Below are 14,464 nucleotides of genomic sequence, written 5' to 3'. Positions count from 1 at the left end.
TTGCTAATAAATAATTACAGAATTTTTAAATATTTTTAGATGTTTCTTTCCCTCTCCTTCACAGAAAATAAAAGAAAAAATTAAGCTGCTGATAGTAAGCCCTAAGTAGGGGGTCACATGGGTTTCAAACTTTTAGGTAAGGGGTCTCGAGTGCCAAAATGTTGGGAACCCCTGCTTTTGAGGGTCACTTAATTTTGTAAAGCGAAACTTTTCATTCAGACTCTTCATAATTCAAGAACAAACTTTTTCAGCTAAACTCTAGCTTATTAAGTTTTCGAACTCAAAACACCCTAACGTCATTTTCTTTATGGTAATTAAACCAGAGGTGGGTAAAAATTCAAATAAAATTGCATCCTCACTTTTAGGGATTAAAGCCATCTTTGAAATGAGTCGTGAATTATTAGGCTTAGAAAAAGATAAATATTTTTACTTGTTGATGAAGGGATGTTTACTATAACAAAAAAAAATGGAATTACTTTTGTTGTTCGAATTTTTCACTCAAATGTTTCCCTAGAAGAATCATAAGGTAGTGCTATTCGTGTCACATTGATTCCTTGAAACTATTATAACTAAGAAAGTTTTATTTCACAGTTATCATACAGCAGACACAGTTTATACATAATGTTAATCGCACTAATCCCTTTGTTTTTTACACGTTTAGTTGATGCACTTACTTGTGCATTGCTTTCACGTAATCTGATTCTTTATTTTCCTGTGATCCAAGATGGATTCCCATGGCCGTCTCTGAAATGTTATAGAATAAAAAATAATTAGTGCAATTCAACAACTAAATTAGTGGCTATTAATGTTTTTTTATAAGTTAACTGTCTAGTTTGTTATTTTGTTATTTGGTTTACAGAATGTGCTTCATAGCTTCGGGCCATGCGTGACCTAATGGTTCGTGTGCCGATTTGTTATTCTAAGATTTAAGATTTGAGACATTGTGCCATTCAATACGTTCCGCATATTCATCTGTGAGAGTGTTTTAAAAGTAACGATTAGTTTCGTTATTCGGTTGAAAGGATCAGACGAGTCTTGCCCTCCAGTAGCTCAGCGGTATGTCTGCGGACTTACAACGCTAAAACTGAGTTACGATACTCGTGGGTGGCAGAGCACAGATAGCCCATTGTGTAGATTTGTGCTTAATTCAAAACAACAATAGACAAATCTTTGTAGTAGCAGGTATTGATGACTGGCCTTCTTACTTCTGTTTAGTTGTTCAAAATTAGGGGCTGCTATATTTGAACCTCAGAGGCTACTGACCTGACCATTTAGCAGATATGCTCATAGATTGTCGTTCATGGTGGAAACTGCAATCACACATAATTATTTGTTTTGATCTTTGTTTACCAAAATAAGTGTAATACATTCGTAAACTTATGGGAATTTACTCCCTTAATTAATGGTGAAAACCTTATCCCTGGTTAGACAATATTTTAAGAGTTGATACCCTTGATACTGGATATATTTTTACATACAAACTCGTATACAATATTCTAATCAAATATTTAACCTTATAAGCAGAAAATCACTATGAAAGTAGGCAGAAACTATCAAATATGACCATCAAACAAGTTTCACCTAATAAACTAATTGGCTACAAACGATTAGAATACGTCGTCGTTTGGTGCAATTAGTTGTTAAGCGTTCCTTATAGTGAAAACAGATGCAAATATGCAGGAATATTAATATTTATTAAGAGTATTCCTTCTCTCTTCTTTAACTAGTTTTCACTAGTATGACTTAATTTACATCAATACTCTATATCAGTAATATGGCTTGAAACTTAATGGAATAAAAGGTTTCGGTATTTTAAACCAAACGGCACCTTATGTGACATTAAGATAAATCGCCAGGTCAAAGAATTTTAAAGCTCAGACATAGCTGACCAGAGAGAAGACAAACCAATCATAAAATCCCACAGTTGAAAGTGTAAAGAGAAACGTTGGTTTGGTTCGTTTTGAATTTCGCACAAAGCCACTCGAGGGCTATCTGCGCTAGCCGTCTCTAATTTAGCAGTGTAAGACTAGAAGGCATACAATTAGTTATCACCACCATTTCTTGGGCTACTCTTTTACCAATGAATAGTGGGATTAACCGTCATATTATAATGCCCCACGGCTGAAAGGGCGAGCATGTTTGGTGTGACGGGAATTCGAATCCACGACCCTCAGATTACGAGTCGAGTGCCTTAACCACCTGGCCATGCTGGGCCCCACGAAACATTATAGCTTAAATATTGTACCTTCTGATCCGCAGCCCGTACACTAGCAACCTACAGTCTATAATCATCAGCCGGATCAACATATAATATATAATAACGAATGCTAAATACAAATCAAACACACATACACAAAAGAAACTTACTGATATACGAAGATTAATAAAAGATTGCATTCTACTTCAATGAAAGTTAAAAGTGAATTACATTTAACTACTAAAAATCAGACTAAACAATCTCGTAAATGGTGTGGCATTCTTAAATCGAGGATATATCATAAATTATTAATTTAAAAAAACTATAATTTACTCCCAATTAATTAACTGGTTATATAAAAAAAGGAATGTAAAAGTTTATGGCATAAAAAGGGCATTCTTTTTCTAATCTATCGAATTCTATATAAAAACTAAATTGTTTAAAAATATACTTCCCATAACGCTAAAAAGGTAAAAAAAAATTGCATAGCTATACATTACAATAGGCCAATGAACGAAATTTAGTCAAACAAAAAAATTGAGCATTTTAAATAAAAGTATTTCGATCTGAGTAAAGAGACTAGAGTGTATCATAAGCAGAAGCTACACTTGATTATTTGATTTATAAATCATTATACATGTATATTATATTACGTTTTATCCATTGAGTAGAAGTTCTCATCAAATGTGCAGCTTAGGACTACGAATTCGGTAAGATCCTGCTCCATTTAGCGCTTTTTCACGATTTTAGGAAATTTATATCTTCCACTCAAACGATCTTAAATAGATGATTTGCCTCTGTCATTTAAAGGGTTTTCACTTTCACAAGGTCAGCTTAATTTCTAGTTTTATTGGGCAGATGATTTTAGGTTTACTTTCATGTATGTATAGAGATAGTTCCATAGATATCACGTAATAAATAATAGCTATTACAAAGAACTCACCACAAATGATGTCCAATGTACACAGAGTTGATAAAGGAACTATGTCCATATACTCATCATTAGTTTTTTCTCTCATCTTGCTCACCATTATTTTGGACTGTTCGTCGAAAACTGGAATAAAGTCTTCAAGAATTCGAAAGTGAAAAGCTGGCGTAAGTAGCTTTCTTCGACTCTTCCATTTAGCCCCACCACTGTACAGACCAATTTTATTATAAAGTATAATAAATTCAAACGATGATCAGGTTAAATTTTTCTTTTTAACCTGAATAAAGAGGAAGTACTATTAATAAATCTTTCTTGTTTTAGATCCTCAGTAGGACAGCAGTAAGTTTATGGACTTACAACACTACAATTCGGAGTTCGATTCTCTGAAGTGGACACAGCAGATAATTGTGTGTGCGTGTGTTTTCGTTTTGTAAAGCCACATCGGGCTATCTGCTGAGCCCACTAAAAGGAATCGAACCCATGATTTTAGCGTTGTAAATCCGTAGACTTACCGCTGTACCAGCGGGGAGCCAGCAGATAATTCAATGTGGATTTAATCTAAAACAGACAACCAACAAACCAGTCTTATGGATTAAATTATTGCTGTTGTTGTATATGGACATTAATCTTAAGAACAACTAATATGTAAAACATATAAAACTTACCAGACAGTAAAAGTTCAATAGACATCTCTTAAACACATCTATCCTTTCAATTCCTTACGTGACTTTTAGTCGAACTTTTTTAACCATGCATGTCTTCATAAACCACTAACTTATCAATCTCTCAAAAAGAATTTTCCTTGATTGTGCGCACTGTCTTCAAAATAAGTGATAAAGTAAATTGGATTTTCCACTTTATGAAAGAAACAAACAAAACGTACGAAATTAAGCAATAAATCCCATTAACTATTCAGTGAGTTAGCTTGTGCACAAGCTGAACCTGAGTTTTCTACTTGCCTGGTGACTAGTCCTTCCTTTAACCATGGATGGATAAAGGAGTAGTCAAAAGACTTTTCCACATTCACATTGCTGCTCAGAATGGCCTAGAATATAAAATGAAAATACACAAAACTCGATCACAAAAAGTACAATACAGTTAGTTGTAAAAATTAATTTCATCAGTTTTCTACTGTCTCATATTCTCCCTAGTTCACTTACTCTGGCAAAACGTGAGGTCTTCAACCTTCTAAATCTGATATTAATTACAGATTCTACTAACGACATTCAGATGTTAATAAGTCTAAATGATCAATATACGTTTCTAGTTTTGCCTAGTTTCAATTATTGAGCATTGAAATCAAATTTTCATACAGGATATCGGAGCGCTATTTTTATGTTCTAGCGACAAAGAGTTTTACGTGTATAACCTACCTCTACCGTTTCTGGTTTGTAGAACAAAGCGACTGGCCGAAGTCCCATGAAAAACCTCCAGATCCTAGATTTGTCAAACACATAGCAACCTCCACACAACGTCTGAAGGAAAACTAGAAAAAAAGGATGTGTTTTATACATATTTCAAAATAAATCATAAAATATATGTGTTTATTGAATGTGTTGTACTTGTAGAATATGATGCATATTTTGAAAGGCCTGTAGTTGAATAATAATAATTGGATTGTTTTGATTTTGCGCAAAGTTACACGAGGGCTATCTGCGCTAGCCGTTCCTAATTTAGCAGTGTAAGACTAGAGGAAAGGCAGCTAGTCATCACCACCCACCACCAACTCTTGGGCTACTCTTTTACCAACGAATAGTGGGATTGACCGTCACATTATAACGTCCCCACGGGTGAAAAGGCGAGCATGTTTGGTGTGATGGGGATTCGAACTCACGACTCTCATATTACGAGTCGAGTGTCTTAATCACTTGGCCATATTGGGCCGAATAATAATAACAAAGCGAATGAAACTTCTTACAAAGGTTCAGAAGAAAATTTAAAATAACATTACACAAATCTTAGCCCGATCTGAAATAATACCAATAAAACTAACTATGATCATGCGCTCTGAAAAACAAAGTGAAAACATAGAACAGTAAACATGTAACGCTAAATTCGGGATTCGATTCCCGCGATGGGTAGAGTGAAATAGCACGTAGTATAGTTTTATGCTTTACAACCAACAAACAATCAAGGAAAAATAAATTGCTGTAGTATACAGGAGTGCCATTTAAAGTGAAATAATTATTTTTTTACATTATTAATCACTTAGTTTCCTCTCTATTATAGCGCAATACGTGGTTCAGGATACCTAATATTCTCATGTTCCTTTGTTTGTTTGTTTGGAAATTTCGCACAAAGCTACTCGAGGGCTATCTGTGCTAGCCGTCCCTAATTTTGCAGTGTAAGACTAGAGGGAAGGCAGCTAGTCATCACCACCCACCGCCAACTCTTGGGCTACTCTTTTACCAACGAAAAGTGGGATTGACCGTCACATTATACACCCCCACGGCTGGGAGGGCGAGCATGTTTAGCGCGACGCGGGCGCGAACCCGCGACCCTCGGATTACGAGTCGCACGCCTTACGCGCTAGGCCACGCCGGGCCCCTCTCATGTTCCACCCAACCCAACCCATTCGTTCTTTTGTTAAATGATGTCTTCTGTCTACAAGCATATGTCAGTGCAATTTTGAACCTGAATTGAAACTTCTCAGAAATAGAAATGGATTATCCTTTGCTATCTGATAGATGACCAATGTTGTCAGGGGATAGAGCTCATATTGACAAAGAAAGTAAACTCATAGCTAGGACACAGATGTTTCTTTTTTATCTGTTGTTTTCAAAAAGAAGGCATCTTTTTTAATTTATCTCAGCAATTACCGTTGAGGTAATTCATCTGGAGGGAAGAAAACTTCAGAATTGATGGAACGAGTACACAGATGGATATAAGCTCACTTTTCAGTGTTTTTATGTTGTAATAAATAATTATTTTATTCATTTTCGTTAGAATGAGTAAATTCTCTTGTTTTCACATTAACTCTAAACATTCAGTCAAATATCTCAGTCGGGAAATTTATTTTAATCACTGAAACGAAACTGCAATTATTCTAGGGTACTTTTATCAGAAAAATTGCCCGAAAATCAGGTCAAGTTAAAAGACAATACTAGTCACAGAGTTTGAAGTATCGAATAATAAATATGTCTGAACGAAACTTTTGGCCTCTGACATATATTTGTTGTTCCTTTTAATGTATTTCAAACATCACAATATACTGTTAATTTTTAATGCAAATTATTCTGCTAGTTTTTACAATAGTAATGGTGTTCAAAGAAAAACAAATTGTTAAATCTAAAAATACAACGGTAGCAAATAAATTTTCGGACTTTCAACGTGACTGTTCATATTCATATTAAGTAATTTACCTGCACTATCATTAAGTTATTTTAGGTAGTTTTGTTTTTTTTTCGTATGTACAAGCTTTCGGCTCAATCGTCTAAGCCTTCTACGGGTGCATTTGTTTGTTTAGAATTAAGCACAAAGCTACACAATAGGATATCTGTGCTCTGTCTACCACGAGTATCGAAACTCGGTTTCTAGCTGTGTAAGTCCGCAGACATGCTGCTCGCCGTGCCACTCGGGGGCTATAGAAGTGAGACGTACTAATAGGATCCAACTAAACAATTTTTGTTTACTAAACGTCTCGCGCCAGTAAAAAGCTTAGGTAATTGACCCGAAAGCTTGTAGGTTAAAAACTAAAATAACTTGTTGATAGTCTAAATAAATCACTAAATATAACAACACTGATAACTCAGAAAATTGAGAAAAGAAAAAACAACAGAAGAAACTTGAAGGCTTTCCTTTGAAAGTTAAAACTTTAGAAGTAAAACTTAAACATGTAATGCAATAAAATTACAAGTCACGTATCACGAAATGTTTGGGCAAACATAATTACAAATACCGAGGAATTAATAGGTTCGTATATACGAGTAAGAAACTACAAAAGCACATGGATGACTGCTGGGTATACGGAAGTGTTCTAAAAACAGCTAGACATTTTTATTCTCATCATGAAGTTGCACTGCAAAAAAAAAAAATCCTATAAACTACACAAAGATGTCAAGTTGAAAGAAAAATACGGGTTATTGTCCTACAACTTTCAAGTAAAAAATTTCAACTCTCGCAAAAATCCAGATTTAGGTCAGTTAGACGCGAAAGTAATGTTTCTAAAATTACCTGATTAGAATAATTATGACTGAGTAACTGGATTTAAGAAACATTTTGTCAAGATTATCTTGTAGTTTAAATGTAGTTAATTTATTATTTACAACGTGTATTATTTTCATCGTTTAGTTTTAGTGTTTGGCACAAAGGGGACGATATTGATTATAAATGTTGTTTGTTTGTTTGTTTGGAATTTCGCTTAAAGGTACACGAGGGCTATCTATACTAGCCGTCCCTAATATAGCAGTGTAAGAATAGAGAAAAGACAGTTAGTGAGATTGACCGTCACATTATAACGCCCCCACCAATGTTTTATGTGACGGAGATTCGAACTTACGACCCTCGGATTACGAGTGAAGCGTCGTAACCATCAGTAATGGAAGATCTTATTCTGTGCCCAAGGGTAACGAAACCGAATGAGTCCAAAAATATCTTATCATGAACAATAAAAAATTAGTTCAAACATATTGTTGGTGTGAACGTGTTTTGTAGCCACTAAGAGAAAAATCTGTATATTAGATAGATGAAGCGAAGAAAAAGTGTCATAGGTAACGTGGGATTAGATTTTGGTTTGTTTTGAATTTCGCGCAAAGCTACAAGATGGCTATCAGCGCTAGTCGTCCCTAATTTAGCTGTGTAAGACTAGAGAAAAGGCAGTTAGTCATCACCACCCACAGCTAACTTTTGGGCTACTCTTTCACCAAAGAATAGTGGGAATTACCGTCACATTATAATGCCCCAGGGCTGAAAGGACGAGCATGTTTGGTATGATGGGGATTCGAACCCGGACCCGTTAGGAGAATATGCACATTCATAAGTTCCAGGATATTGCAATGCCTTAACAACAAAATATATAGTATATGTATTGACCTTTTCCTCGAAGCTCTGAACCACTTTCTCACCTGGGGTACAAAGCCGACAGACTTCACATACTCGGTTCTTATGCAAAAATATTTGTTTTTCTTTCTTTTCACCCGGTTATAAAGAAAGGTCGTTTTACTTTAATTTTAAACTGTGACCAGTTTAAATTAACTGACGCAACCTAGTTTGGGATGCTTACTTCTTTGAAAAGGCACGATTTTTTCGTCCATAACATTTGCTGTAGGAAACATGTTTTGAATAATTCATACTGCTTAGATACATAAAATATTACAATGACAATAATAAGCTACATATTTGTTTGTTTCTAGTCAAGCAAAAAGCAGCACATGGGTCTATTTATGTATTACACATCACGGGTATCGAAACCTGGTTTTTAGAGTATAAGTCCACGAACATGCCGTTGTGCCATTGAAGAGGGTACTACATCTTCCATGAAATAATATTCGAAGTATCATGAGACACACGTATTCCGCCTACAACAATAAGAGAGTGAAATCAGTTGAAATGCAAAAAAAGCATTCGAAATCATAAAATAAAGCACTGAAAAGTACAAAATTAATTAGAAAATAAATTAATTGAGGGCGAATAATAATAACACGACAAGTAAAGCTATAATTTCAAGTTGTGTCAACTTGCGTGATTTTAAAAAGTTTTATATAATTATTTGAAGCTAAACACAAAAATATACAAAGGGCTATCTATGCTCTGCCTATCATGGGTAACAAAACCCGGTTTAGGACATATCGATGTGCCAATGGGGAGCCGTTTCACATAAAATCCCCAACGAAAAATAAGCATATCAATACAACGCTATATAGTTGTGTGTTAACTGAACTGAATTTGGTCCAGTGGTGAGGATGTATCAATGTAGATCGGAAATTTATGGTTCGCGTCCCTTTGTCACATAAAAAAATCGCGCTTCACAGTTTAAGGGGTGCATTACAAGAGTGAGAGTCAATTTTCAACTAGAGTTGGCGGTGAGTGGTACTTGTATATAGTTCTAGGGAAACATTTCGCAAAATTTAAGAAATAAATAATTGTAGGAACAAAATTTTAAATTGCATGTGATTTGTTGATATAAAGTAATTTTCCAGTCATCAAAAAATGGAAAACATCAGTTAGATAACTTATAAATCTTCTTTAAGTTGCAAAATAAAATATTAAGTTAATCTTAATATTAGTTGTCTATCAAACTACTTACAGCTTTTGTACCTCTGCCACCGCGTATAGACGGAGGTTATGTTTCAATTTGTTTTGTTTATGTATTTTGTCTCAAACAAAAAAAAATATACAAAATTAGTTTACATTTGGAATATGAGCGAACTAGGAGGTGATTAATTTTTGGAGGTTCAAGATCAAAAATCAAAGTCAAGAAAAAAATTCTTATCTGTTAACAGGAAAAAAAGGTTTTCCACATTATTTTCTGCTCTATAACTCAGTCAAAAAAGATCATAACTTAATGAACCTTGGTGTACCTGTGTAGAATATTATTTATCATTATCTTATCAAACATTGTCCGTGTCCGTTGATAACGAGGAACGTACTGACACGTTTTTGTATTTGAGAACAGAACATGATTGGCGTTGCGTGGGGGACGTACGCACTCTACCGGTGTTCTTTTAGTTCAGGGTTGGGCAACTTACTTTTCATAGTGGCCACAACTGCGATTAATGAAAACAACGCTGGCCACACTATTAAAAAAATTGAAGGATGTTAGTTTAATTAAAATAATTGCATTTCAACTAACCTTCAATGTGAAAATTGATGGGAGTTTTCATCAACAAGTTTCGTGACATTTGGCTTAATATCTATGCTCAATGAGCATCTTAGTTCTGCCGCTAAATTTATGTCAGTAAGCCAAGATCTGTATCTAGACTTCAGAAAATCTAGCGTAGAAAATGTTGACTTTCACACCCGTGCGGATCCAAACATGGAAAATACTTTTTTAAATTGCTATCTTTAAACATGGAAGACTCATTTATCAGAATAGTGAGCCACATCTCTCTGATAGAACATTTTTTTCACCTCTTATGTGTTCTACACTTTGCAGGGTAAACATCTCGTCTTCAAATCCACACTTATTCAAAGACAGAAAAGATATAATTTCCTTACTGAAATTTCCTGAGTCAAATTGAAATGGATCATGCAAAAATTCAAATATCAATTTCAAATTTTAATTCAAATTTTTGAGATAGATTTTTGATCCAGTTTACGCAGAGATAATTTTTAGCATCAGAGAAATCATAGTCCTAGTTATTTTTAGAAGAGTATTTAACTTTGCAAAATGTGTCAAATCATTCTTTTGTAATTGTTCTACAAGGAGATTTAGCTTTATTTGAAATTCATGAATAGACTGTGATTGCTCGCTTATTATTTTACCTCTTCCCTGAAGCTTCGTAATCAAATTATTCAAGTGAGCCATCATGTCGCACAGAAAGTGAAAATCACGCTGCTGTGACAAAGTTTCAATTTAAGACAATTGTTTTTCGAGTTAATTGCAAGTTATTTACCTTTTGAAGAATATCATCTTTTAATTTTGAATCATAATTCTTCAGCAGAGTTTCAATGATAACAATCAATATTTCTTTTACAAGTCCAGAATCAGAAAATGATTTCTTTTTTTTTTTAGCTAGAATCCAAGCTACTTTATAGCTAGCTAACGTAATTAGTTCTATCAATGATAAAAATATTTTTAGGCCTCCCTTTTGTTCCTGAAGTTGTGCTTTCAGACGACTGATTTCATTCATACGATTTTTGCTATCAAATGGAAATTTTTCATCAAATTCGTTGTGAAAATTGTTAAAATGTTGCTTAAGGTTATATACTTTATTATTCCTAAAAACTTTGTTACACAAAAAACATACTAACTTATTATTTGCTTCACTCACTACAAATTTCAAATCCCAACTTTCGTTAAATTTTCGTTTCACGTTTATCCAGTCACGAGCCATTCTATTTTCGTCAGTTATGCCAGAATCAATTAAATTGTCTTTATTTTCTGAGTGTTCACCATCATCTGGATTCTTTCGTTTAAGAATTATCCACTTACCCATATTATGGGATTAAAAACAAAATATATTTAAACACTTGAAAGTTGCACAATAAAAATATGTTTGCAAGTGCATGCAAAATAACGCACACTCGAGAACAAACATCTAAACCAGACTGACGTTAAAAAAATGGGCGAAGTCTGTAGAAGTGATGAAGCGCGGGACATTAGCGATGATTTGAGGTAGTGCAGTTACTGATTAGCAAATTTGCCATAAAAATAAACGATGGAAAAAGTTTATTCCTAAACTCTAGGTGGCCACAATTGGGCTGTCCACTGGCCTTGGAGTTGTCCACTCCTGTTCTAGTTTATTTACCTTTCTCTACGCGAATTTAACTTTGAGACTGTTTCAAACTTCTGTACCTTGCACATTCAAAAGCCACGAGAAAACCTAGAAGCACACCATCTGAGTGGTGCTCGTCATATACAGAGTTTTCGATCTTATGCAATGATTTTTTAAGCGTCTCATAACAAAAATCATTACATCGCCAATGCGTGTAACGCATTATTTAAGTTTACGAACTAGCGCTGAGTATCTGAAAATACGATCTTTGAAAAGTATTTCAAATAAATGATAAAATCTATGCTATTAAATACAGATCATCCATTAATTATAAGAATTCATATTGAGTGATATTGCAGTTGGATCATAGCCGAATGTCCATAGAATTTTTAAGCTTACTTAGATTTGTCAAAAACTAATATATCTATAAACATCGCATATTATCAATACTTTGAAATACACAAGCTTAAATAAGATAAAATAATCCTTCTCTGTTTTACAGCAAAAAATTTTCTCCCGTAATTCTAAATCTAAATTTGAAAAAATTAAGGAAGTTTCAGAAGGCACGCACACACACACACACTATTTTGGTCAAATGACCAACAAATAAAATACACACACATACGCGTCGTTACAGTAGACCTGAGAGTAACACATTCATTCATGTCAGTGTTAATTGTTGTATAGGTGTAATCTCGTGATTACGAGTAACTCAATGTGCATAAACTAGCATTTGCTTGATGGGTGGAAGACTCCCCTTCCCCAGTAGCACACTTGGACAATTATAAATATGTCAGTGTTACCATAGCAGTAACCTTCAACGATATAGCAGGAAAAATTATTCAAAATAAACTTATCAATAATACTCATATACCAGGAAATAATTAACAAAACAGTGAAGATTTACCTCGGTGTATTGTAGTTTTTGTTGTCACATTACAGATGTAATAAACACTGTTCAACAGTATTTGAATATTTACCTCGGCGTATTGTAGTTTTTGTTGTCACATTACAGAGGTAATAAAACTGTTCAGTAATGTTTGAAGATTTACCTCGGTGTATTGTAGTTTTGTTGTCACACTACAGAGGTAATAAAACTGTTCAACAGTATTTGAAGACTCACCTCGGTGTATGTTTGAAGAAGTATTGAAGTTTTTGTTGTCACACTACAGAGGTAATAAAAACTGTTCAACAGTATTTGAAGACTCACCTCGGTGTATTGTAGTTTTGTTGTCACACTACAGAGGTAATAAAAACTGTTCAACAGTATTTGAAGACCTCTCACCTACGGTGTTCAACAGTATTTGAAGTTGCGACTGTAAACCGAGGGTCGCGGGTTCGCGCCCGCGTCGCGCTAAACATGCTCGCCCTCCCAGCCGTGGGTGTATTGTCCCACACTACAGAGTTGGCGGTGGGTGTATGACTAAACACTGTTCAGATAGCCCTCAGTATTTGAAGACTCACCTCGGTGTATTGTAGTTTTGTTGTCACACTACAGAGGTAATAAAAACTGTTCAACAGTATTTGAAGACTCACCTCGGTGTATTGTAGTTTTGTTGTCACACTACAGAGGTAATAAAACTGTTCAACAGTATTTGAAGACTCACCTCGGTGTATTGTAGTTTTTGTTGTCACATCACAGAGGTAATAAAAACTGTTCAAAAGTATTTGAAGACTCACCTCGGTGTATTGTAGTTTTTGTTGTCACATCACAGAGGTCATAAAAACTGTTCAACAGTATTTGAAGTCTCACCTCGGTGTATTGTAGTTTTTGTTGTCACATCACAGAGGTCATAAAAACTGTTCAGCGAGTACTTATCTTTTCCCTTTTTTAGTTAATAGCTTGGCCTTGTGGTTAACTTGTTTGACTGCGGATCGAATTGTTCGATACCCGATCCGATAAACAATCTCAACACTCCAGTTATTCTTTTCAAATTAGCAGGCAGTGGCTTTATAGCAGCAGATGCTAATGGCTGGTGACTTCCTCTCTTTCTAGTCAGTAGTTCAAAATTAGATAAGACTGTATGTGATTTTTATAAGTGTCAAAATTTCTTGATGTTAATTGGTAAAATATTGCCTTGACGTTTAAATACATAAACTCTGTATGGGAGACGTCAGTTGCCAAAACAGTAAGCTTTAAGTATAGTTATTAGCTCTGTCGACCGTACAAGGAGTAAGACAACTTTGTGTGTGTGTGTAATGTTTGCTCCGTAAATTTGTCTAAGACAGACTTGGGTAAATGCATTTAAAATATATTTGTTTTGGTATCCCATATGATTCAAGCATCATAAACCTTCAGTCAAGCTCTTTAGGTCATCTCAGCAGTATGTATCTTGTAAAAATTACTGAACATATTATTATAAGTATCTAGAAACGCGAATTAAAAATAAATTTATAAACGTCATCTAAACCAAAAATTATTTTGTCTTTACAGTATATTTTGTAAAATAAAAACAAATTATAAATAAGTTTGACAAATAATTTGTAAAAATATGGCTCCACAAAGCTTATATTATTATTCTGTGCGTTTTTTTTATAGCAAAGCTACCTCGGGTTATCTGCTGAGTCCAACGGGAGTAATCGAACCCCTGATTTGAGGGTTGTAAATTCGTAGACTCACCGCTGTACTAGCGAAAAGCTTTTGTTATTCTGATATTTCTCATTTTATAAAATACCAACACCTTAAATTTCACTGAGTTTTAATTTACTTACAAGTTATAGAAATGATTGTAATGAATCGTGGGGCTTTTCTGCAAATTGTAACGAAATGTCGCGCTTTTTTAGTAAAGTCTAAGACTTCTCAATAGTTATGATCATTTTATAGTCTTGATCAAATCTACGAAGAAGGCAATAGCTGCTACCAAATTATTCGATTCTTATATCTTAAGTTGTGCCTTTTGATGTTTAACGGACAGAAATTTAGCTTACTTTACTCTATTTTTCAGGTATCTTGTTTAGTAAGTT

General features: G+C 34.4%; 1 protein-coding gene across 1 annotated transcript in view; it reads right to left on the bottom strand.

The window, feature by feature from the left end:
- Positions 1 to 14,464, bottom strand: part of LOC143235709 (cytochrome P450 4c3-like) — a 34,687-nt gene that overhangs the window by 15,590 nt on the left and 4,633 nt on the right. The window contains exons 2-5 of the mRNA XM_076473921.1: positions 4,499 to 4,611; positions 4,085 to 4,170; positions 3,141 to 3,331; positions 675 to 744 (exon numbers count right to left, since the gene is read on the bottom strand). Coding sequence (XP_076330036.1) covers positions 675 to 744; positions 3,141 to 3,331; positions 4,085 to 4,170; positions 4,499 to 4,611 — 460 coding nt within the window. The remainder of the gene's footprint in view (positions 1 to 674; positions 745 to 3,140; positions 3,332 to 4,084; positions 4,171 to 4,498; positions 4,612 to 14,464) is intronic.

This window comes from Tachypleus tridentatus, chromosome 12 (assembly GCF_004210375.1).
Source record: "Tachypleus tridentatus isolate NWPU-2018 chromosome 12, ASM421037v1, whole genome shotgun sequence".
In the NCBI taxonomy this organism is placed as follows: domain Eukaryota; kingdom Metazoa; phylum Arthropoda; class Merostomata; order Xiphosura; family Limulidae; genus Tachypleus; species Tachypleus tridentatus.
Note: the sequence above shows the minus strand (reverse complement) of the source record. Positions and strands in the feature narration are given on the sequence as shown.